We start from the raw sequence: 26839 nt of genomic DNA, 5'->3' as shown, positions 1-26839 counted from the left end.
TGACTATTCGCATTTCAGTAGGCTGGGATAACTGGGAATAGTGCCACTCTTTATGGACTGTGTGGTAGTGTTACACTGTGGTGAAACTGTTGTTGTTATTGTTGTTGCTGGGTTATAATGTACATAACAATAAAATATTTACCCAAAATGTGTGTGCTTACAGTCAATGCAACCAGGAAATGGATTCAAAAGGAAGAGAACACGTAAACATTTTTACAAACGCAAAAACACACGCAACCCCAGATAAAACTTTTAGCCTTGGTTTATTTTAAACCTTACAAGTAGGGAAGGGATTACAAAATTACAGTGCTTAAACCACAACTGTTTAAGAATAGAGAGGAGGAGAGGTTCATAGTCATAGATCCGTCATAGGGGGTAATATTAAGCAGGTCATGCAAAATGGTGTTGTCCGGGAGAAGGCCTCCATTATAATAGCACCCTTTGTGAAAAAATAAAATCCAGCTGTCCATCCATAGGTCAGTGCAAACATAGTAATGGATATAAATTTATGCATAGAAAAGTTGTGAATATAGAGTATATTCTTTAACTGCGGAACTATAGACACACACTCACTGTTAAAGTACATACACTTGTATAGTGACCCCCCTGTTCTCCCCAGAGTCTCCGAGCCCAAAGCAGAAACTCAAACAGGTCTAGCCATAAACAGTCCCAAATCAAATATGACAGTTTTAAATGGTTCTAATACAGAGGTGTCTTTCCAAATAAAAGCCATACACCGGAATCCCTTTCAGGGAGCTGTCACTCAAAACCGCCTTGGCGAGAGACACAAAAGTTGCCTCCCAAATGGCACCCCACTCCCTATTTAATGCACTACTTTTGACAAGTCTAATCAAAAGAAGTGCACTATGGAGGGCATGGGTAGGCAAATATATTCAGCAGCGGGCTGATTTTCGTCAGAGGGGGGCCGGAACATAATTTGAATAATTTGTAAACTGCAAATTGACCACAGCTAAACCCAAAAAGAGATTGCATTTGAAAATAACAATAATTTAATATATTGATTACATTGCGATATGATTTTTCTATTTGTGGGAATACATGTCCTAAAGTAAACCCACCCTGGTCATTTTATAGTCTTTTTTAACAAGAAACTAAAATCCCCCAAATCGCTGATATTGGGTGCCATTTGGAACGAGGCATAAAAGCTCGACATCCACAGTGAGAGAGCATCATTGGAAAGACAGTAGAGAGTTATGAGCGTCTCTCATGAACCGACCGGGGACACTCAATACACATGCTTTGTTTTCCAACCATAGAAGAAGAATGTACAACAGTAACATTTATCAATCAAATAACACATTGTAATTACAAATGAAAAGCAAATATGTGTCGATAGGGAACAGGTTTAGGAACCAGTGGAAGAGAAATGGGGGTTTATATTTTTTACTTAATTGGTTCAGATGGTTATCATTTCATATACTGTAAATGTACAAGCTACAAACGTATGGTAAACGTTTGAAGACCAGTCATATCCACGTACAGTATTTGTATAGCACCAATATACACCAATGTACTGTAAATGATAATAGCAACTGAAGACAGGAAGAATAGGTGAGAATTCAAAAAATATAATTTATTACCCCAATACATAGATATTTTGTGGATAGATAAATGCTTTGTACTCTCTTTAGCTGTGCAATCTCCTAAAGAACACCTCAATTTGCTTAATTTGTCTTGTAGTCTCCCTAAACTCTCAAATGTTTTCTTGAGTGGACTATACGATGAATAATCATGAGGTTTTGGGTGCAACAGTAGCAACAGTATGTATATAACCTATATGCAAAGTAACTTCAGTTCAAACCCCAAGGACACTGGCACACAAATATTATGATTGCGAATGTGTTTTACTTCCACGGCGTAAATATTTGCATCTAAATTTGCATCTATCCAAAATTTGAATCTATCCATCGTTTTTCGAATTTTCGATACTCCCTGACTGTCTAGCTTTAATTTAGGTGAATATTAGCGAGCTGGATACAGTCAAGAAACTATATAAATGTAGTTCCATTCTAATTTCCACAGTTTTGATATGGTTTTAGTCATTTTAAAGTATATTGAGTTATCCCGCCCAATTTTGGACCCCCTTGCGGGCCGGACCCACTTATCCAATGAAAACTCAAATATCCATTTTCTTTTGTGAAATTTTTTAAGCATTGCATGCCCTATTGAATTACGACCCTATTTTGTCTTTCGTTGTATAGTATACCATTGTTTGAGTTGTTGCGCTAACCCTAATGCTAACGCTAGTTAGGGCCAAAACTGAGCATCACCATAATTAGCAGCTAAGTGGCTGCACATCACCTTGTTTGAAACAGCATGCATTATGCAAGGTAACATTTCAGTGACTCGTCTTTGATGAGATTCAAAAGCTCAGCGCGGAGTCACACACACAGCCATCACAGACTTTTTTGCTTCAGCACAGCCTATGTGGAAGAGGCTTAGACTATAAGTTGGTCAGGATCTCAATTCTCCTTTCAAATATCAGATTCAGCACCAGATCATAGTCATTTTAAAATACACATTATCTAAATAGCCCAAAGTGTCTTAAAAATCAAAGCAGCACAGAGTCCATTAGTGAAATTTGGTTTTAAAACAAATTCTGTGACAGGCTCTTTGGAGTGAAACTGTGTGCAAACTGCCTTAATATCCTTTTGAATGTATCACAGAGTTGACTGCTGCTGCTGAAGGTTTGGCCGTGTAGTCGACCCCAGCCTGCTCGGCTGCTTCTGTCTGCATGCGATGATGGCCTGTACTGTACAGTGACGCAAAAAGATCCAGTGGAGAAAAGATAGGTGTTAGTTAAGGCATAGATAGAGGCACAAGTACTGAGCTTGGTGTTACACGAAGTGGCAGAACAAGAGCTCCCCGTTAGCTTAGCTTAGAGGCAGGACTGTGAGGTTTCAAAATATTAGAAAGGGGTTACAGTACCTTCCTTCTACGACAGGTCTGACTTTTAACAATGACCCTTGATACAATGTCTTGTTTGATGCCAGAGGCCCAATTCAAGGTAATCTCAGAACTGTGTTACTTTGTAATGTAGTAAATCATACTCTATAAGGGCAACTATACCAAAATATATCTGGAGAGGTTAGACACTACATTAAAAGAGGGACAGGTTAGAAGTGAGGATAAATTATTTAAAAAGAAACACAGAATAGTCCTCAAATCTACTTTACAACTGAAGTAATACTTAAAACAGGATTACCACCATTTTGTTTGAGGAGCAATATATCTGCTTTCAGTAAACTTGTGGTACAAAGCTCTTATGGCAGTAAATGTATTACTAAAAACAAATGGTATGGTTGATGGTGATGGGCAATGGAAAAACACAGTTGGAAAACAAAAAACCCAGACAACGCGAATGTTTTCATGTATAGTATTTTTGAAGAGTAAACAGAATGAAACAAATATACACATACAACTGAGACACTTAAAAAAAATACAACTATTTTGTCAATCTAATTTGTGCCAAACGTAACAGCTCAATTGTATGTGCCAAAAAATACGGAATTGAGAACAACAATAAAAAATAAAAGAAAGGTACTTAATGTCAAATCAGCGGCGGAGCTGGAAATCGTCATTGAATACCCATATATACACATAATATCAAGCTCTCAGGCGCAGTCCACTCAGAAATTATTGCACAGTAAGCCACTTTGGGCTTGTCATGGTCACGCCCATAAACTCCTGTATAAAAATAGAACAAGAACACACCAAACAAGTCTTCATCTTTTCTGACAGGCACCGCCTCGGCCAGCTCGTTCCCAGCCTGCCTGCAACATTAACCATGAGCCACAGCACAGTGTGAGCCTGAAGAGTTCAGTTTCAATAACTACTAAATTGCTCAGTCCCCACAGAACATGGTGTTTTTTTCTCTCAAAATAGTTCATCTATTTTCTTTTCCTTCCATGTTTTTGCTCCTCCGTTGTCATGCACAGACAGCTCCCCACTGACCGTTTTCTCTCCCTATAACACTGCTGTTCCTCCGGGAAGCCGGCCAGTTCAGAACAGCTGGGATTTTTGGCGTATCTCATCTCAAGAACTTTGGCACTCCTGTGACAGTCCCAAAAGAGCATGATTAGGAGATTAGGAGATTCTGAAATAAAGATTTCTCTCTCAGAATCAGCCTTTATGAGTAGCCTGTTGGATGTCCTCCTAAAGCAGGAATGGCAGGTGTCCTCCTTAAACCATGGTCTCCACCCCAATGAGCTTCGGCGTGAGGATGCGCGGCGTGACACCGTTGTTCAAGTCCTCCTCGAACTCAAGCAGCTGGCCCATGAAGTTAAGGTTGGGTGAAATGATGGGCCGCCGAGTCTTGACGAACTTGTAGGCATCTGTCATGGTCATCCAGGTGTGCTTCATCAGGTAGGCGATGACAATGGTGGCCGAGCGAGACACACCCGCCTGGCAGTGGATCAAGAGGCCCATCCCTGCTTGCTGTGCTTCCTCTGAAGAAAGGAAAGAGAGGAGCATTTTAGGAGAGTTTTAGAAGCGTTTTAGTGCTAAGGCATATGAAACATTGTACAAAATAGACTTCAACAGAAACAGATAATCATTTTAGTCTCTTTAGAATAGAACTCATCATAGCAACGTAAAACATGCAGTAGTACAAAATAGACTTCGACAACATCACATTAATGTTTTAGTTATGTAACTAATGTGTCATATTTTACCCTGCAGTCCGCTCACTCAAAACCTACACTGTGCATACGTTATACTAACTGTAGAGCTAACAAATCCATAATTTCAAAAGTCCAACAACCTACACAGCCTCTGAACGATAAAAACAAGCCATTTGAATATGTATCAACCAAGCAAAATCACTGACTAACTCCAATCATAATGTGGCCTGAAAATAAATAATACAACTGAATCGATTCAATGAGATCTCACCACTGCCACCAACTGCAACCCCTGCCGTGCTCTGCCCTATTCACTGAGTCTACAATGCGTTATGCTCTTTCCATGATATAGACTGACCTGGTGAATCCAGGTGAAAGCTATGATCCCTTATTGATGTCACTTGTTAAATCCACTTCAATCAGTGTAGATGAAGGGGAGGAGACAGGTTAAAGAAGGATTTTTAAGCCTTGAGAAAACTGAGACATGGATTGTGAGGGTGAATGGGCAAGACAAAATATTGAAGTGCCTTTGAACGGGGTATGGTATTAGGTGCCAGGTTTGAGTGTGTCAAGAACTGCAACCTTGCTGGGTTTTTCACGCTCAACAGTTTCCTGTGTGAATCAACAATTGTCCACCACCCAAAGGACATCCATCCAACTTGACACAACTGTGGGAAGCATTGGAGTGAACATGGGCCAGCCTTCCTCTGGAACGCTTTCGACGCCTTGAAGAGTCCATGCCCCAAAGAATTGAGGCTGTTCTGAGGGCAAAAGGGGGTACAACTAAATATTAGGAAGGTGTTCCTAAATGAGTTGTACACTCAGTGTACACTTCTACTGTGCACCCACCCAAATAAGAAATACTACAATTTACTATAGAATACTACAGTAAACTATAGCATACTTTAGAATACTATACATTAGTATCCCTCAATTATGTGTAGTACTTAGTATAGAATTTTGTAGCATAGTATAGAATACTACAGTATTATCCACACAAAAAAACACTGTAGTAAATACAACAGAAATGCCTGCAAAAACATAATATATGTTTTACTATAGTAAATGCTAAAGTATTGAATTTGCATATACCTTGCCCATTCCCCTCCCCCATATGCCAATTTGTGCTACCTGTAAGTGAAAAACCTACATGCCAAATATAGACCATATACTGTGTTCCCTACAGGTCATAGAAAAGGGCTGCCTTCTTGCCTGCCTGCCTGCGTGCCTGCCTGCCTGCCTGCCTGTCTGCCTGTCTGTCTGTCTGTCTGTCTTTAGTAAATATGACAGTAATGTCCCCAAAAACACTACAGTAAATCCTAAAGTATAAAGACATTACAGTATACTTCAGTCCGCAAAAACACGACAGTAATGACTATAGTACATACTAAATAAATACTACAGTATTTATACTATAGCAAACTATAAATACTACAGTAAAGTCAGCAAAAACAGTACAGTGAATACTATAGTATTCCTACCATTGTACATAATATAGTACTTTTTCATGTGGGCCAAGCCGCCTTGCACTGACTAAACTTGGAAAAATTTCGTACCGATGAATTCAAATGCCTCCTCAAAGTACTGGCGCAGGTTCTGCTTGTTGCTGTCAGTTGCGGGTAACCGCTTGTAGCTGAAGAGACCCGTATCGTAATGGTAGAGCGGCAGGTGGGTGGTAACGTTAAGCACGAAGCTGATGTTGTAGCGCTGCAGCGTGTGGGCGTCCTGTGCGTCGTGCTCATTGCCCAAGTAGAGGAAGGGCAGAATTGGCGTCAGGTCGGCATTCTCGATGTCCGGCGTGGAGGGCAGGGACATGGAGTGAGGTAGCATCCCCGTGTGGCCGGAGGCCCCACTGACGCCCATGCTGGCGTCCAGGCTCTCGTGGAGGTGGAGGGAGTGGTCACACAGGCTCTGGTGGTTCTGTCTAAAGGAGCTGAGGCCCCCTGGGTAAACAACAGACAACAACAGGATGAGTTAGCGAAACATAAATACACTTAAATGTGACAATAAACTTAACGCCTGCAGTTATAATCCTTTATGTTAATGGCAGGTTACTACTGACTGACAGGAACATGTCTGCTACGTGTCTATTGGAGGGAAATATTACTGTATTAAACTATCAAAAACAGGGCATCCGTTTCCATATTGTTAGCAGTTGATGTTATTCTTCAATAACACGGACTCCAAAGCAAATCAGGAGGAGAAAAATAGGTTTATTTGAGAAGGACAAATCATAGATGTTATGCTGGGAGGTAGATGTTCAGTCTCCTCAACTTTTCTCCACAGAACAAAGGAACAGGACGCCATTTATAACCCCCCACCCTAGCCTGGGGTTGACCAATCAGAAGTCCTTGCAGTACAACTGGACCAATGGCCGAATAACAAATATCCTGCTCCCGACTCAATGCACAGAACGTGCCACACGTAGCTCTGAGTTCAGGAGTGACATTCCACAGATTCTAAACAGCTGTTGAACTGAAAACCAACTCCTATTTACATTGACAATTCCCTATTGACCATTAGTATATTTCATTATTAGTACTCTCATCCTCTCATCCTATGTGTTGTGTATTTATCTTAAAAATATTCTTAGAGTCCAATTGATGTATCTACCTATTATTCGGTTGTTCTTCCTTCTTTCTGGCCCATCTCTCCTCGTTCTACTTTGAAAAGTGGAGTTTTTCATATCAATCTGATAGGGTGGCAAAATAGGTGACCAAATTATCATAACGTACACTTCTATAGCCTGAAATCGAACACTTGGACACTCAAATCCCCCAACTAACCAACTAACCCAACCATTCAAACCATATAATGTGTTTGAATTGGATATCACAACAGTTTGAAGGGAAGGCTTTGCACTTCATTTGTTTCTGTCTCTCAATCACCTACGGTCCTGGAGGTAATGTCCTATTTCCTTGATCATTTAGAGAGTGAGAGAAACATAAAACATGGCCCCAAGGCAATCCACACAGCATTCCTTTTTTTACCTCTGAAAAATAGCTGTCATCACGCTCCTCAGAGCCAAAGATGATGGCCAAATAAGGATAATAAATGTTGAACATTTGTCTTTCTGGACATCTGCACTCCTTCAAATAACACTGTGTAACGTTGACACAATGTTGACACAACGTTAACACACATAGTGCATGACGCCATCGGCATGGGGGGGGGGGGTTGCATGGGGGCCTGACACAGAGTATCAGTGTCAGTTAACAAAATCGAACATCATGCTAAGTGAGTTCATGGGGCAGGTAAGGATCTCCTATCAACTTTCAACTAGGGAGGATGTTGTCTATCATAAGAGGGTCATAAAATGAGTCTAACTGATTGGGCCACACTAAACAAACATATTAAACTGCTATGTTTCTAAAGTAACGCTTTTTCATCACTCTCTCACGCAAGTATTTCAAGATGGCGTAGCAGTCAGACGTCTTTGTCCTCGTCTTGTCGTGTCCTGTGTATATATGTTTATATATTTTTTTTTCTTCACATATTTTTTTTTATTAACCTCAACTTCAACATACTCTCCTGCATTCCGCGTCACCCAATGTGGTACGGATCTGCTATTTTCTTTACTTTTGAACCGGAACCCCCAACAGAAGCTAGCTAGTAGTCAGCTAGCCACTGCTAGCGGTCATCAGCTAACCTATAGCCCGGACAACTCTTGCCAGTATGCACAGCGCGACTCAGACCACAGCAAATCTGACTTATTTTTCTCCATATCTACGGATTCCTACTGCAAGCTCTGAACCTTTTAACCTGGATCATCGCACCTAGCTAGCTGCTATCCGAGTGGCCACTCCTGGCTAACGTCTCTGTCCTGAAGCAAGAACCAATTAGCCTGGAGCTAGCCTTTGCTAGGCCCATCTCCCGGCTAGCCAAAGAGGTCCATCAGCCACTCCTTGGACTACAATACCTATTTTGCCAATTGGCCTGGATCCCTGTTACTGCCGACATGGAGCCACGCCCATCCATCACGACTGGACTACCGATGTAATCTGCCCGAGGTGTTTTTTCCACTGGCTCCTACGTCACGACGTCCTCTGAATGCCCATCTGCTAGCCTGCTAGCCACGGCCCGCTAGCTGTCTAGAGCATATCGGACTGTTAGCTGAAGAGGCCCATAGGACAAATTCTTTGGCCACTATACCTATGTTGCCAATTGGCATGGACCCTTTTACCACACGGAGCTCTGCTGATCCATCACGACTGGTCTGCCGACGTAACAGCACGAGGGGGCTACAACAGACTTCTTCCATTGCGACGTCCCTCTAAGGTCCTACTGCTAGCTAGCTGCTAGCCCCGGCCCGCTAGCTGTCTGAACCGCCGTGTCTTCAGCCCGCTGAGCTACTCACTGGACCCCTATGATCACTTGGCTACACATGCCTCTCCCTAATGTCAATATGCCTTGTCCATCGCTGTTTTGGTTAGTGATTATTGGCTTGTTTCACCGTAGAGCCTCTAGCCCTGCTCAATATGCCTTAGCTAACCCTTTAGTTTAGAGGTCGACCGATTATGATTTTTCAACACCGATACCGTTATAGATTATTGGAGGACCAAAAAAGCCAATACCGATTAATCGGATGATTAAAAAAAATGCATTTGTAATAATGACAATTACAACAATACTAAAGGAACACTTATTTTAACTTAATATAAAACATCAATAAATTCAATTTAGCCTCAAATAAATAATTAAACATGTTCAATTTGGTTTAAATAATGCAAAAACAAAGTGTTGGAGAAGAAAGTAAAAGTGCCATATGTGCTATGTAAGAAAGCTAACGTTTAAGTTCCTTGCTCAGAACATGAGAACATATGAAAGCTGGTGGTTCCTTTTAACATGAGTCTTCAATATTCCCAGGTAAGAAGTTTTAGGTTGTAGTCCCTCTATACCATGTATTTCATTAACCTTTGACTATTGGATGTTCTTATAGGCACTTTAGTATTGCCAGTGTAACAGTATAGCTTCCGTCCCTCTCCTCGCTCCTCCCTGGGCTCGAACCAGGAACACAACGACAACAGCCACCCTCGAAGCAGCGTTACCCATGCAGAGCAAGGGAAACAACCCCAGGCTCAGAGCGAGTGACGTTTGAAACGCTATTAGCGCACACCCCGCTAACTAGCTAGCCATTTCACATCGGCTACACCAGCCTAATCTCGGGAGTTGATAGGTTTGAGGTCATAAACAGCGCAATGCTTGATGCACAACGAAGAGCTGCTGGCAAAACGCACGAAAATGCTGTTTGAATTAATGTTTGCAAGCCTGACACCGCTCAGTCAGATACTTAGAAACGTGTATGCTTGTATGCTCAGTCAGATTATATGCAACGCAGGACACCCTAGATAATATCTAGTAATATCATCAACCATGTGTAGTTAACTAGTGATTATGATTGATTGATTGTTTTTTATAAGATAAGTTTAATGCTAGCTAGCAGCTTACCTTGGCTTACTGCATTCGCGTAACAGGCAGTCTCCTTGTGGAGTGCAACGAGAGAGAGGCAGGTCGTTATTGCGTTGGACGAGTTAACTGTAAAATTAGATCCCCGAGCTGACATGGTGAAAATCTGTCTTTATGCCCCTGAACGAGGCAGTTAACCCACAGTTCCGAGGCCATCATTAAAAATAAGAATGTGTTCTTAACTGAGTTACCTAGTTAAAAAAAATATTAACTTGAAATCGGCCTTAATTAATCGGCCATTCCGATTAATCGGTTGACCTCTACTTTAGTTCCACCACCCACACATGCAGTGACCTCACCTGGTTTAAATTGTTTCTAGAGACAATATCTCTCTCATCGTCACTAAATGCATAGGTTTACCTCCACTGTATTCACATCCTACCATACCTGTCTGTACATTATGCCTTGAATCTATTCTACCATTCCCAGAAACCTGCTCCTTTTACTCTCTGTTCCGAACGTACTAGACGACCAGTTCTTATAGCCTTTAGCCATACCCTTATCCTACTCCTCCTCTGTTCCTCTGGTGATGTAGAGGTTAATCCAGGCCCTGCAGTGCCTAGCGCCACTCCCATTCCAAAAGGCGCTCTCATTTGTTGACTTCTGTAACCGTAAAAGCCTTGGTTTCATGCATGTCAACATTAGAAGACTCCTCTCTAAGTTTTGTTTTATTCACTGCTTTAGCACAGTCTGCCAACCCGAATGTCCTGGCCCGTGTCTGAATTCTGGCTTAGGAAGACCACCAAAAACCCTGAAATCTCCATTCCTAACTATAACATTTTCCGACAAGATAGAACTGCCAAAGGGGGCGGAGGTGCAATCCACTGCAAAGATAGCCTGCAGAGTTCTGTCTTACTATCCAGGTCTGTACCCAAACAATTAGAGCGTCTATTTCTAGAAATGTACCTTTCCAGAAACAAGTCTCTCACCGTTGGCGCTTGCTAGAGATCACCCTCTGCTCACAGCTGTGCCCTCGACACCATATATGAACTGATTGCCCCCCCATCTATATTCTGAGCTCATGCTTCTAGGTGACCTAAACTGGGACATGCTTAACACCCCGGCCATCCTACAACCTAAGCTTGATGATCTCACACAAATTATCAATGAACCTACCACGTACAACCCAAAATCTGTAAACATGGGCACCCTCATAGATGTCATCCTAACTAACTCGCCCTCCAAATACACCTCTGCTGTTTTCAATCAAGATCTCAGCGATCACTGCCTCATTGCCTGCATCCGGAATGGGTCTGCAATAAAGCAACCACCCCTCATCACTGTCAAACGCTCCTTGAAACACTTCTGTGAGCAGGCCTTTCTAACTGACCTGGCCAGGGTATCCTGGAATGACATTGACCTCCTCCCGTCAGTAGAGGATGCTGGTTATTCTTTAAAAGTGCCTTCCTCACCATCTTAAATAAGCATGTTCCATTCAAAAAATGTAGAACTAGGAATAGATATAGTCCTTGGTTGACTCCAGACCTGTCTGCCCTTGACCAGCACAAAAACATCCTGTGGAGTTCTGCATTAGCATCGAATAGCCCCCGTGATATGCAACTTTTCGGGGAAGTTAGGAACAAATATACACAGGCAGTTAGGAAAGCTAAGGCTAGCTTTTTCAAACAGAAATGTGCATCCTGTAGTACAACCTCAAAAAATGTCTGGGACACTGTAAAGTCCATGGAGAATAAAAGCACCTCCTCCGAGCTGCCCACTGCTCTGAGGCTAGGAAAGACTGTTACCACTGATAAAACCACTATAATTGAGAATTTCAATAAGCATTTCTCTATGGCTGGCCATGCTTTCCACCTGGCTACCCCTACCTCGGTCAACTGCCTGGCACCTTCCACAGCAACCCGCCCAAGCCCCCACCATTTCTCCTTCACCAAAATCCAGATAGCTGATGTTCTGAAAGAGCTGCAAAATCTGGACCCCTACAAATCAGCCGGGCTAGACAATCTGGACCCTCTATTTCTAAAATTATCTGCAGAAATTATTGCAGCCCCTATTACTAGCCTGTTCAACCTCTCTTTCGTATCGTCTGAGATTCTCAAAGATTGGAAAGCTGCCGCTTCACTCATCTCTGCTCAGGAGAGCAGAGATGAGTGAATAAAGAAGCACTTTACTGAGGCAATTGTAAGAACAGAACACAACCGCATCACAGAAACAAATGCCCAAAGAACAAGTGAGGCAGCACAAAGTACAACAACCAACTACAAAGTACCGGCTGCCACAAATCACGAGTACAAATAAAACCTGCCGCAACCCAGCCAGAAGTGTGCCCACCTAGACAATAAACAATACCCCACACAGACATAGAGGGAACAGAGGATGTGTGGAAAACAAGAAAAACAAATGGAAAATTAAAGGTGGAGCGGCAATGGCTAGAAGACCGGTATAACTTCGACCGCCGAACGCGGCCCGAGCAAGGAGAAGGACCAACTTCGGCGGAAGTCGTGACAGAAAGCCAAGTTAACAAACAGATTACTGACCATTTCGAATCCCACAGTACCTTCTCCGCTATGCAATCTGGTTTCAGAGCTGGTCATGGGTGCACCTCAGCCACGCTCAAGGTCTTAAACGATATCATAACCGCTATCGATAAGAGACATTACTGTGCAGCCGTATTCATCGACCTGGCCAAAGCTTTCGACTGTCAACACGTGGGCAACTAGACTGTAAACTCTCCTTCCAGACTCACATTAAGCATCTCCAATCCAAAATTAAATCTAGAATCGGCCTCCTATATTGCAACAAAGCATCCTTCACTCAAGCTGCCAAACATACCCTCATAAAACTTACCATCCTACCGATCCTTGTCATCTATAAAATAGCCTCCAACACTCTACTCAACAAATTGGATGCAGTCTATCACAGAGCCATCCAGTTTGTCATCAAAGCCCCATACACTACCCACCACTGCGACCTGTAGGCTCTCGTTGGCTGGCCCTCGCTTCATACTTGTCGCTGAACCCACTGGCTACAGGTTATCTACAAGTCTCTGCTAGGTAAAGTCCCGCCTTATCTCAGCTCACTGATCACCGTAGCAGTACCCACTTGTAGCACGCGCTCCAGCAGGTATATCTCACTGGTCACCCCCAAAGCCAATTCCACCTTTGGCCGCCTTTCCTTCCAGTTCTCTGCTGCCAATGACTGGAACGAACTGCAAAAATCACTGAAGCTGGAGACTCATATCTCCCTCAATAGCTTTAAGCACCAGCTGTCAGAGCAGCTCACAGATCACTGCACATGTACATAGCCCATCTGTAAACAGCCCATCTATCTACCTCATTCCCATTCTGTTATTTATTTTGCTCCTTTGCACCCCAGTATCTCTACTTGCACACTTGTCTTATGCACATCTATCACTCCAGTGTTTAATTGCTATATTGTAATTATTTCGCCACTATGGCCTATTTATTGCCTTACCTCCCTTATCCTACCTCATTTGCACACACTGTATATAGACTTTTTCTATTGTATTATTGACTGTATGTTTGTTTATTCCTTGTGTAACTCTGTGTTGTTGTTTGTGTCGCACTGCTTTGCTTTATCTTGGCCAGGTCGTAGTTGTAAATGAGAACGTGTCCTCAACTAGCCTACCTGGTTAAATAAAGGTGAAATAAAAAAATGAAATAGAAAAACACTCACTCTGATTGTAAATAATGGAATGAGAGTCTCTTCACACGAGTCTTAAAGGTGTTGAACATTACTACAGTTGAATAAATCATAGTGACCACCACAACCTAGTTATGCCATTACTAGGTGTGTGTGTGTGTGTGTGTGTGTGTGTGTGTGTGTGTGTGTGTGTGTGTGTGTGTGTGTGTGTGTGTGTGTGTGTGTGTGTGTGTGTGTGTGTGTGTGTGTGTGTGTGTGTGTGTGTGTGTGTGTGTGTGTGTGTGTGTGTGTGTGTGTGTGTGTGTGTGTGCGGGTGTGACAAGATTCTCTAAAGATGCATTAAATAGCTTTCTCTTTCTGGATTTCTCAACAAACTAACAGATTCAACTGTTCAACCAAAATCATCTTTGAAAAAATTGTACTTGTAATGCACATATTCAAGCGGCGCCTTTCTTGTGGAGCTGCCCTCAATTGGTAAATAGCTTCCTTTGAGAGGCGAGAGTGAGAATAAGGCTAAATCATTTTCTGCCACATTGTGGAGAGAGATGAGATCTGTGAAGCATCTTTCGACAATCTCATAGAGGGAAGCATCTTCATGTGTCTCTCTCACTTTTAGAACCCTCCAGCACAGTTCCTCACTCAAAAATTACAACTTCTCTGAAGCTCTGAGGGCTTCTCACAGGTTCCACTATTCAGTGCTATCCATCAAAAAAGCTTCCAGAAAATTGGAACGGAAATGGCGCCACACCAAACTGGAAGACTTCCAACAAGCTTGGAAAGACAGTACCATGCAGTACCGAAGAGCCCTTACTGCTGCTCGATCATCCTATTTTTCTAACTTAATTGAGGAAAATAAGAACAATCCGAACTAAAAAGCAGCATTCCCCAGGAGAGGAAGGCTTTCACTTTAGCAGTGATAAATTCATGAACTTCTTTGAGGAAAAGTTCATGATTATTAGAAAGCAAATTACGGACTCCTCTTTAAATCTTTAAAAAGCTCAGTTGTCCTGAGTCTGCACAACACTGCCAGGACCTAGGATCAAGAGAGATGCTCAAGTGTTTTTGTACCATATCTCTTGACACAATGATGAAAATAATCATGGCCTCTAAACCTTCAAGCTGCATACTGGACCCTATTCCAACTAAACTACTGAAAGAGCTGCTTCCTGTGCTTGGCCCTCCTATGTCGAACATAATAAACAGCTCTCTATCCACCGGATGTGTACCAAACTCACTAAAAGTGGCAGTAATAAAGCCTCTCTTGAAAAAGCCAAACCTTGAACCAGAAAATATAAAAAACTATCGGCCTATATCGAATCTTCCATTCCTCTCAATTTATTTTGAAAAGGCTGTTGAGCAGACCTTAGGTGCTGCTTTTGATACCACCGATCACCACATTCTTTTGGAGAGATTGGAAACCCAAATTGGTCTACATGGACAAGTTCTGGCCTGGTTTAGATCTTATCTGTCGGAAAGATATCAGTTTGTCTCTGTGAATGGTTTGTCCTCTGACAAATCAACTGTAAAGTTTGGTGTTCCTCAAGGTTCCGTTTTAGGACCACTATTGTTTTCACTATATATTTTACCTCTTGGGGATGTCATTCGAAAACATAATGTTAACTTTCACTGCTATGCGGATGACACACAGCTGTACATTTCAATGAAACATGGTGAAACCCCAAAATTGCCCTCGCTAGAAGCATGTGTTTCAGACATAAGGAAGTGGATGGCTGCAAACGTTTTACTTTTAAACTCGGGCAAAACAGAGATGCTTGTTCCAGGTCCCAAGAAACAAAGAGATCTTCTGTTGAATCTGACAACTAATCTTAATGGTTGTACAGTCGTCTCAAATAAAACTGTGAAGGACCTCGGCGTTACTCTGGACCCTGATCTCTCTTTTGAAGAACATATCAAGACCATTCCAAGGACAGCTTTTTTTCCATCTACGTAACATTGCAAAAATCAGAAACTTTCTGTCCAAAAATGATGCAGAAAAATTAATCCATGCTATGTCACTTCTAGGTTAGACTACTGCAATGCTCTACTTTCCGGCTACCCGGATAAAGCACTAAATAAACTTCAGTTAGTGCTAAATACGGCTGCTAGAATCCTGACTAGAACCAAAAAAATGTATCATATTACTCCAGTGCTAGCCTCCCTACACTGGCTTCCTGTCAAAGCAAGGGCTGATTTCAAGGTTTTACTGCTAACCTACAAAGCATTACATGGGCTTGCTCCTACCTATCTATCTGATTTGGTCCTGCCGTACATACCTACACGTACGCTACGGTCACAAGACGCAGGCCTCCTAATTGTCCCTAGAATTTCTAAGCAAACAGCTGGAGGCAGGGCTTCTCCTATAGAGCTCCATTTTTATGGAACGGTCTGCCTACCCATGTCAGAGACGCAAACTCGGTCGCAACCTGTAAGTCTTTACTCAAGACTCATCTCTTCATTGGGTCATATGATTGAGTGTAGTCTGGCCCAGGAGTGAGAAGGTGAACGGAAAGGCTCTGGAGCAACGAACCGCCCTTGCTGTCTCTGCCTGGCCGGTTCCCCTCTTTCCACTGGGATTCTCTGCCTCTAACCCTATTACAGGGGCTGAGTCACTGGCTTACTGGGGCTCTCTCATACCGTCCCTGGGAGGGGTGCGTCACCTGAGTGGGTTGAGTCCCCCCCCCCCTTGGGTTGTGCCGTGGCGGAGATCTTTGTGGGCTATACTCAACCTTGTCTCAGGATGGTAAGTTGGTGGTTGAAGATATCCTTCTAGTGGTGTGGGGGCTGTACTTTGGCAAAGTTGGTGAGGTTATATCCTTCCTGTTATCCCTGTCCGGGGGTGTCCACGGATGGGGCCACAGTGTCTCCTGACCCCTCCTGTCTCAGGCTCCAGTATTTATGCTGCAGTAGTTTATGTGTCGGGGGGATAGGGTCAGTTTGTTATATCTGGAGTACTTCTCCTGTCCTATTCGGTGTCCTGTGTGAATTTAAGTGTGCTCTCTCTAATTCTCTCTTTCTTTCTCTCTCTCAGAGGACCTGAGCCCTAGGACCATGCCTCAGGACTACCTGACATGATGACTCCTTGCTGTCCCCAGTCCACCTGGCCGTGCTGCTGCTCCAGTTTCAACTGTTCTGCCTTATTATTATTGGACCATGCTGGTCATTTATGAACATTTGAACATCTTGGCCATGTTCTGTTATAATCTCCACCCGGCACAGCCAGAAGAGGACTGGCCACCCCACATAGCCTGGTTCCTCTCTAGGTTACTTCCTAGGTTTTGGCCTTTCTAGGGAGTCTTTCCTAGCCACCGTGCTTCTACACCTGCATTGCTTGCTGTTTGGGGTTTAAGGCTGGGCTTCTGTACAGCACTTTGAGATATCAGCTGATGTACGAATTTATTTAAGAGCAATTGGAGGCCACGGAAGGAGAGTTGTATGGCATTGAAGCTTGCTTGGAGGGTTGTTAACACAGTGTCCAAAGAAGGGCCAGAAGTATACAGAATGGTGTTGTCTGCGTAGAGGTGGATCAGAGACTCACCAGCAGCAAGAGCGACCTCATTGATGTATACAGAGAAGAGAGTCGGTCCAAGAATTGAACCCTGTGGCACCCCCATAGAGACTGCCAGAGGTCCGGACAGCAGACCTTCCGATTTGACACACTGAACTCGATCAGAGAAGCAGTTGGTGAACCAGGCAAGACAATCATTTGAGAAACCAAGGCTGTCGAGTCTGCCGATGAGGATGTGGTGATTGACAGAGTCGAAAGCCTTGGCCAGATCAATGAATACGGCTGCACAGTAATGTTTCTTATCGATGGCGGTTAAGATATCGTTTAGGACCTTGAGCGTGGCTGAGGTGCACCAGCTCTGAAACCAGATTGCATAGCAGAGAAGGTATGGTGAGATTCGTAATGGTCGGTAATCTGTTTGTTGACTTGGCTTTCGAAGACCTTAGAAAGGCATGTTGGATAGATATAGGTCTGTAGCAGTTTGGGTCAAGAGTGTCCCCCCCCCCCCTTTGAAGAGGGGGATGACCGCAGCTGCTTTCCAATCTTTGGGAATCTCAGACGACACGAAAGAAAGGTTGAACAGGCTAGTAATAGGGGTGGCAGAAATTTCGGCAGATCATTTTAGAAAGAAAGGGTCCAGATTGTCTAGCCCGGCTGATTTGTAGGGGTCCAGATTTTGCAGCTCTTTCAGAACATCAGCTGAACGGATTTGGGAGAAGGAGAAATGGGGAAGGCTTGGGTGAGTTGCTGTGGGGGGTGCAGTGCTGTTGACCGGGGTAGGAGTAGCCAGGTGGAAAGCATGGACAGCCGTAGAAAAATGCTTATTGAAATTATCAATTATGGTGGATTTATCAGTGGTGACAGTGTTTCCTATCTTCAGTGCAGTGGGCAGCTGGTAGGAGGTGTTCTTATTCTACATGGACTTTACAGTGTCCCAGAACTTTTTTGAGTTAGTGTTGCAGGAAGCAAATTTCTTGGCATTTCTAACTGCCTGTGTATAATGGTTTACAGCTTCCCTGAACAGCTGCATATCACGGGGCTGTTCGATGCTAATGCAGAACGCCATAGGATGTTTTTGTGTTGGTTAAGGGCAGTCAGGTCTGGGGAGAACCAAGGGCAATATCTGTTCCTGGTTCTAAATTTCTTGAATGGGGCATGTTTATTTAAGATGGTTTGGAAGGCATTTAAAAAAGATATCCAGGCATCCTCTACTGACGGGATGAGATCAATATCCTTCCAGGATACCCCGGCCAGGTCGATTAGAAAGGCCTCCTCGCTGAAGTGTTTCAGGGAGCGTTTTACAGTGATGAGTGGAGGTCGTTTGACCGCTGACCCATTACGGATGCAGGCAATTTTTTATTTTACTAGGCAAGTCAGTTAAGAACAAATTCTTATTTTCAATGACGGCCTAGGAACAGTGGGTTAACTGCCTGTTCAGGGGCAGAATGCCAGATTTGTACCTTGTCAGCTCGGGGGTTTGAACTTGCAACCTTCCGGCTACTAGTCAAACGCTCTAGCCACTAGGCTACCCTGCCGCCCCAATGAGGCAGTGATCGCTGAGATCTTGGTTGAAGACAGCAGAGGTGTATTTAGAGGGCAAGTTGTTTTGGATGATATCTATGAGGGTGCCCGTGTTTAAGGCTTTGAGGAGGTACCTGGTAGGTTCATTGATAATTTGTGTGAGATTGAGGGCATCAAGTTTAGATTGTATGATGGCTGGGGTGTTAAGCATGTTCCAGTTTAGGTCGCCTAGCAGCACGAACTCTGAAGATAGATGGGGGGCAATCAGTTCACATATGGTGCCCAGAGCACAGCTGGGGGCAGAGGGTGGTCTATAGCAGGCAGCAACGGTGAGAGACTTGTTTTTAGAGAGGTGGATTTTTAAAAGTAGAAGTTCAAATTGTTTGGGTACAGACCTGGATAGTAGGACAGAACTCTGCAGGCTATCTTTGCAGTAGATTGCAACACCGCCCCCTTTGGCAGTTCTATCTTGTCTGAAAATGTTGTAGTTTGGAATTAAAATGTCAGAATTTTTGGTGGTCTTCCTAAGCCAGGATTCAGACACAGCTAGAACATTCGGGTTGGCAGAGTGTGCTAAAGCAGTGAATAGAACAAACTTAGGGAGAAGGCTTCTAATGTTAACATGCATGAAACCAAGGCTATTACGGTTACAGAAGTCGTCAAAAGAGAGCGCCTGGGGAATAGGAGTGGAGCTAGGCACTGCAGGGCCTGGATTCACCTCTACATCGCCAGAGGAACAGAGGAGGAATAAAAGCAATAAGAATTGGTCGTCTAGAACGTCTGGAACAGAGAGTAAAAGGAGGTTTCTGGGGGCGATAAAATAGCATCAAGGTATAATGTACAGACAAAGGTATGGTAGGATGTGAATACAGTGGAGGTAAACCTAGGTATTGAGTGATGAAGAGAGAGATATTGTCTCTAGAAACATCATTGAAACCAGGAGATGTCATTGCATGTGTGGGTGGTGGAACTAATAGGTTGGATAAGGTATCGTGAGCAGGACTAGAGGCTCTACAGTGAAATAAGCCAATAAACAATAACCAGAACAGCAATGGACAAGACATATTGACATTAAGGAGAGGCATGCTTAGTCGAGTGATCAAAAGGGTCCGGTGAGTGGAGAGGTTGGTTGGGGGTCACGGCAATTCAGACAGCTAGCCAGGCCATCGGTAGCAAGCTAGCATAGGATGGAGGTCTGTTATTAGCCACCTCTTGCGTTCCTTAGCCACCTTTTGAGTTCCATCAGTAGATTAGTGGGGTTTTGTGTGGTAGAGGGGATTAATCCAAATCACACAACAACAACAAAAATAAAAACAATAGATATAGTTATAAAGGCCCAAGAAGAAAAAAATAAAAATAATAATAAAAATATATAAACAAATTGTCCGATTGTCTATTCAGATAGCAGCCGATAAGACAGCTAACGGTTAGCAGGCCGCAGATGGGCGTTCAGGTAACGTCGCGACGGAGGAGCCAGCCGGATAACTCCTTCGGGTAGATAACGTCGGCAGTCCAGTTGTGAAGGCCCGGTGGGGCTCTGCGTAGGCAGTAAAACGGGTCCGGATAGGTGACTGCAGCCTGGGAGTGATTGATGGAACTCTTCAGCTGGCTAGCTCCGGAATAATTGATGTTTGCTCCGGAATCGACGAAAGCCGATAGTCACACGGATAGCAGCTAGCTAGCTGTGAGATCCAGGTATGAATGTCCAGAGTTAGCGGTTGAAATCCAGGGACATGGAAAGAAAAATTGGTCCGGTATGTTCCGTTCTGAGCCGCGCTGCGCTGCGCCGTACAAAACTGGCGATAGATTTTCGAGTTAAAGGATAGCTGATGACCACAAACCGTGGTTAGCTGACTACTAACGATTTGCCAGTAAAGAAGCTAACTAGCTTCTGAACTAGCTTCTGAACTAGCTTCTGGCTAGCTCCTGGCTAGTTTCTGGCTAACTTCTTGGAGTTTCTGGCTAGCTTCTTGGAGGATTACAGACTTGAGGTAAATAATACTTTTTTATAAATATAAATTGGTGAGGCGGGTTGCAGGAAAGTGCTTTGAAGATGAGTTTATGGAAAATTTAAAAAATGTATGTGAAAAAAGTTGTAAATATATATATATATATATATATATATATATATATATATATATATATATATATATATATATATATATACGGGACACGACAAGACGAGGACAAAAGATGTCTGAACTGCTATGCCATCTTGGAAGGATCCATCCCAAGCCATCCCAAGTTCCAACAATCATATTGATATACGCCATTTGATGATTTACTCTTCTGGAAAAAGCCCAATAATTAAACCGGAGACTGAGGTTGTATCCCAAAAGACTGAGGTTGCGTCCCAAAGATGGCACCGACAGAGAGGGCCGCCTAGCTTCTAGTCCTTAGGAAACGTTGAAATATATTTTTTTAATGTATTATTTCTTACACTGGTGGTCCAGAAAATCTTAAGTGTTATTGCATACAGCTGGGAAGAACTATAGAATATCAGAGCCAAGTGAACCAGCACTACGACCAGGAATACAACTTTCCTGAAGCGGATCCTTTGTCCGAACCACACAGGGCATCTGAACTGATTCCAGAGGTGAACCCAAAATAACATCACCATAGATGAGGTAGACGGTGTGGCCTTCTGGTCAGACTTTCGGAGGCGCACACACTACCCACCTCTTCCGAATATATTACTCACTAATGTCCAGTCTACGGATAACAAGGTAGATGAAATTAGGGTAAGAGTTGCTTTCCAGAGAGACATCAGGGATGGTAACATACTCTGTTTCACAGAAACATGGCTCTCTCGGGATTTGCTGTCGGAGTCGGTACGGCCCCCGGGAATCTTTGTGCGTTGCGCCGACAGAAATAAACATCTCTCCGGGAAGAAGAAGGGTGGGGGTGTATGTTTCATAATTAACGACTCATAGTGTAATCGTAACAAAACATAAAGGAACTCAAGTCCTTTTGTTCACGTGACCTTGAATTCCTCACAGTCAAATGCCAACCATATTGTCTCCCAAGAGAATTCCCGTCGGTTATTGTCACAGCTATGTATATCCGCCCTCAAGCCCATACCACGACTGCCCTCAAGGAACTTCACTGGACTGAACACAAACTGGAAACAATAGGGCCCTCCCCGCCCTCCCTTCGGCAAATCTGACCACAACTCCATTTTGCTCCTCCCTTCCTATAGGCAGAAACTCAAACAGGATGTACCCGTGACACGGACTATTCAACGCTGGTCTGACCAATCGGAACTGGGATATGTTCAGAGCCTCAGAGAATAATATTGATTTATACGCTGATTCGGTGAGTGAGTTTATAAGGAAGTGCATAGGAGATGTTGTATCCACTATGACTATTAAAACTTACCCTAACCAAAAACCGTGGATAGATGGCGGCATTCACACAAAACTGAAAGCACGAACCACTGCATTCAACCATGGAAGGTTTACTGGGAATATGACCGAATACAAACAGTGTAGTAATTCCCTCAGCAAGGCAATCAAACAAAGCGAATTGTCAGTATAGAGACAAAGTGGAAACACTATTCAACGGCTCAGACACAAGACTTATGTGGCAGGGTCAACTGACAATCATGGACTACAAAAAGAAAACCAGCCACATCACAGACATCGACGTCTTGCTTCCAGACAAACGAAACACCTTCTTCGCCCAGTTTGAGGATAATACAGTGCCACCAACCAAGGACAATGTGTGCTCTCCTTCTCCGTGGTCAACGTAAGTAAGATATTTAAACGTGTTAACCCTCGCAAGGCTGCCAGCCCAGAGAGCATCCCCAGCAGCGTCCTCAGAGCATGCTGGCTGGTGTGTTTACAGAAATATTCAATCTCTCCCTATCCCAGTCTGCAGTCCCCCACATGCTTCAAGATGGCCACCTTTCTTCCTGTACCCAAGAAGGCAAAGGTAACTGAAATAAATGACTAGCGCCCCGTAGCACTCACATCTGGGATCATGAAGTGCTTTGAGAAACTAGTCAAGGATCATATCACCTCCACCTTACCTGCCAACCTAGACCCACTTTAATTTACGTACCGCCCCAATAGGTCAACAGGTGATGCAATCGCCATCACACTGCACACTGCCCTATCTCACCTGGACACGAGGAATACCTATATAAGAATGCTGTTCATTGACTACAGCTCAGCATTCAACACCATAGTACCCTCCAAGCTCATCATTAAGCTAGAGGTCCTGGGTCTCAACCCCGCCCGTGCAATTGGTTTTTGGACTTCCTGACGGGCCACCCCCAGGTGGTGAAGGTAGGAAACAACATCTCCACTTCGCTGATCCTCAACACTGGGTTCCCACAAGGGTACATGCTCAGCCCCGTCCTGTAAGCCCTGTTCACCAATGACTGCTGTTCACCTCCAACTCAATCATCAAGTTTGCAGACGTCACAACAGTAGTAGGCTTGATTACTAACAACGACGAGACAGCCTATAAGGATGAGGTGAGGGCACTCGGACTGTGGTGTCAGTTAAAAACCTGTTAAGGCTCGGGACAATACTGCCCCCTTTGGATGAATTGCGTGCCCATAGTAAACTGAAAAAAAATCTGTCCAAAATTGCTAATATATGCATATAATAATTATTATTGAATAGAAAACACTCTAAAGCTTCTAAACCCGTTTGAATTATGTCTGTATGTATAGCAGAACTCACAGGGCAGCTAATCTCCCAAACTAGTTTTCTCATCAGGAAAGTTGGGCCAACTTTGATGTCATCGCCCACACCCTTCCCAACCAGCTATGGATCTGGGAACAGTTTCTATGTCTTCCGCGAGATGTCCTCTTTGAGTAGAGCGTTTAATTGTGCAAATCCCGCAAGCTTTGACCCTTTGGCAGGCAAAATTGTGAGTGTCGCGAGAAAATAGATGCGTGTTCGGGCGCGAATTGTACACAGTCATTCCTCCGTTCCAGATTGTCTGAGAGGAATTGCTTTTGTCCGGTTGAATCGCCAATTGTTCTGTACGTTAATAACATCCTAAAGCTTGATTCTGCACTTAGTTTGACCAGTTTAGTCAACATATAATATGTAATTTTGAAGTTTTGATGCGCAACTGTTCGGGACCAGAAGTCATTTTGGATGCATTTCAGCTGGAACTTGAAGCATATGCTAATACAAAGACACACGACTTGAAACCAAACAATGTTTTGGGTAAGTATGACTCCTTCCACTACATTCTGATCGAAGACCATCAAAGGTAAGGGAATATTTATGTTGTAATTTTGTGTTTCTGTTGACTCCAACATAGCGGAGAAATATTGCTTATGTCTGAGCGCCGTCTCAGATTATTGAATAGTAAACGATTTCTGTAACGTTAAAAAGAAATGTGACAAAGTGATTGCATTAAGAAGCAATGTATCTTTCTAACTATATGTAGAACATGTATATTTAGTCAAAGTTTATGATGTGTATTGCCCCTCTATCCACAACGATGAGACAGCAGTGGAGAAGGTGGAAAGTTCCTCGGCGTACACATTACGGACAAACTGAAATAGCCCACCCACACAGAGAGTCTGGTGAAGAAGGCGCAACAGTGCCTCAGGAGGCTGAAGAAATTTGGCTTGTCAGCTAAAACCCTCACAAACTTTTACAGATGCACAATTGAGAGCATCCTGTCGGGCTGCATCACCGCCTGGTACGGCAACTGCACTGCCCATAACCGCAGGGCTCTCCAGAGAGTGGTGCGGTCTGCATCACCGGAGGCAAACTATCTTCCCTCCAGGATACCTACAGCATCCGATGTCACAGGAAGGCCAAAAAGATCATCAAGGACAACAACCACCCAAACCACTGCCAGTTCACCCCGCTACCTTCCAGAAGGCGAAGTCTGTACAGGTATATCAAAGCTGGGACCAAGAAACTGAAAAATACAGTGCCTTGCGAAAGTATTCGGCCCCCTTGAACTTTGCGACCTTTTGCCACATTCAGGCTTCAAACATAAAGATATAAAACTGTATTTTTTTGTGAAGAATCAACAACAAGTGGGACACAATCATGAAGTGGAACGACATTTATTGGATATTTCAAACTTTTTTAACAAATCAAAAACTGAAAAATTGGGCGTGCAAAATTATTCAGCCCCCTTAAGTTAATACTTTGTAGCGCCACCTTTTGCTGCGATTACAGCTGTAAGTCGCTTGGGGTATGTCTCTATCAGTTTTGCACATCGAGAGACTGAAATATTTTCCCATTCCTCATTGCAAAACAGCTCCAGCTCAGTGAGGTTGGATGGAGAGCATTTGTGAACAGCAGTTTTCAGTTCTTTCCACAGATTCTCGATTGGATTCAGGTCTGGACTTTCTAACACCTGGATATGTTTATTTTTGAACCATTCCATTGTAGATTTTGCTTTATGTTTTGGATCATTGTCTTGTTGGAAGACAAATCTCCGTCCCAGTCTCAGGTCTTTTGCAGACTCCATCAGGTTTTTTTCCAGAATGGTCCTGTATTTTGCTCCATCCATCTTCCCATCAATTTTAACCATCTTCCCTGTCCCTGCTGAAGAAAAGCAGGCCCACCACCATGTTTGACAGTGGGTATGGTGTGTTCAGGGTGATGAGCTGTGTTGCTTTTACGCCAAACATAACGCTTTGCATTGTTGCCAAAAAGTTCAATTTTGGTTTCATCTGACCAGAGCACCTTCTTCCACATGTTTGGTGTGTCTCCCAGGTGGCTTGTGGCAAACTTTAAACAACACTTTTTATGGATATCTTTAAGAAATGGCTTTCTTCTTGCCACTCTTCCATAAAGGCCAGATTTGTGCAATATACGACTGATTGTTGTCCTATGGACAGAGTCTCCCACTTCAGCTGTATATCTCTGCAGTTCATTCAGAGTGATCATGGGCCTCTTGACTGCATCTCTGATCAGTCTTCTCCTTGTATGAGCTGAACGTTTAGAGGGATGGCCAGGTCTTGGTAGATTTGCAGTGGTCTGATACTCCTTCCATTTCAATATTATCGCTTGCACAGTGCTCCTTGGGATGTTTAAAGCTTGGGAAATCTTTTTGTATCCAAATCCGGCTTTAAACTTCTTCACAACAGTATCTTGGACCTGCCTGGTGTGTTAGACACTTAGATGTGTGTGTGTATTAGGTAGTTGGTGTGGAATTGTTAGATTACTTGTTAGATATTTCTGCACTGTCGGAACTAGAAGCACAAACATCTCGCTACACTTGCAATACATCTGCTAACGAGAGGTCAACCGATTATGATTTTTCAACGCCGATACCGATGCCGATTATTGGAGGACCAAAAAAAGCCGATACCAATTAATCAGACGATTTAAAAAATAGATATTTTTTTATATTTGTAATAATGACAATTACAACAAAACTGAATAAACACTTTTATTTTAACTTAATATAATACATCAATAAAATCAATTTAGCCTCAATTTAGTTTTAGGTTGTAGTTATAGGACTATTTCTCTCTATACCATTTGTATTTCATATACCTTTGAGTATTGGATGTTCTTATAGGCACTTTAGTATTGCCAGTGTAACAGTACACTGAGCATAGCTTCCATCCCTCTCCTCGCCCCTACCTGGGCTCGAACCAGGAACACATCGACAATAGCCACCCTCGAAGCATCGTTACCCATCGCTCCACAGAAGCCGCAGCCCTTGCAGAGCGAGGGGAACAACTACTTCACGGTCTCAGAGCGAGTGACGTCACCGATTGAAACGCTATTAGCGGGCACCCCGCAAACTGGCTAGCCATTTCACATCGGTTACCACAGCCTAATCTCGGGAGTCATTTTGAAAACAAAATCTTTATTCTTTCAGTGAAATACGGAACCATTCCGTAATTTATCTAACGGGTAGCATCAATAAGTCTAAATATTTATGTTACATTGCACAACCTTCCAATGTTATGTCATAATTACGTAAAATTCTGGCAAATTAGTTCGCAACGAGCCAGGCGGCCCAAACTGTTGCATATTCCCTGACTCTGCGTGCAATGAACGCAAGAAGACTATTTCCTTAGTTTAATATTTCCTGCTAACCTGGATTTCTTTTAACTAAATATGCAAGTTTCAAAAAATAT

At 43.3% G+C, this 26839-nt stretch overlaps 1 protein-coding gene across 1 annotated transcript in view; it reads right to left on the bottom strand.

The window, feature by feature from the left end:
* Positions 1-246: 246 nt before the first annotated feature.
* The window catches only part of LOC135557465 (dual specificity protein phosphatase 10-like), a 37438-nt gene continuing 10845 nt past the window's right edge, over positions 247-26839 (bottom strand). Inside the window, exons 3-4 of the mRNA XM_064990731.1 lie at positions 6200-6586; positions 247-4469 (exon numbers count right to left, since the gene is read on the bottom strand). Of these exons, the coding sequence (XP_064846803.1) occupies positions 4204-4469; positions 6200-6586 (653 nt within the window). The 3' untranslated portion in view covers positions 247-4203. The remainder of the gene's footprint in view (positions 4470-6199; positions 6587-26839) is intronic.

The sequence above is a fragment of the Oncorhynchus masou genome, chromosome 16, assembly GCF_036934945.1.
Source record: "Oncorhynchus masou masou isolate Uvic2021 chromosome 16, UVic_Omas_1.1, whole genome shotgun sequence".
Taxonomy (NCBI): domain Eukaryota; kingdom Metazoa; phylum Chordata; class Actinopteri; order Salmoniformes; family Salmonidae; genus Oncorhynchus; species Oncorhynchus masou.
This window is presented reverse-complemented; position numbering and strand designations above follow the sequence as displayed.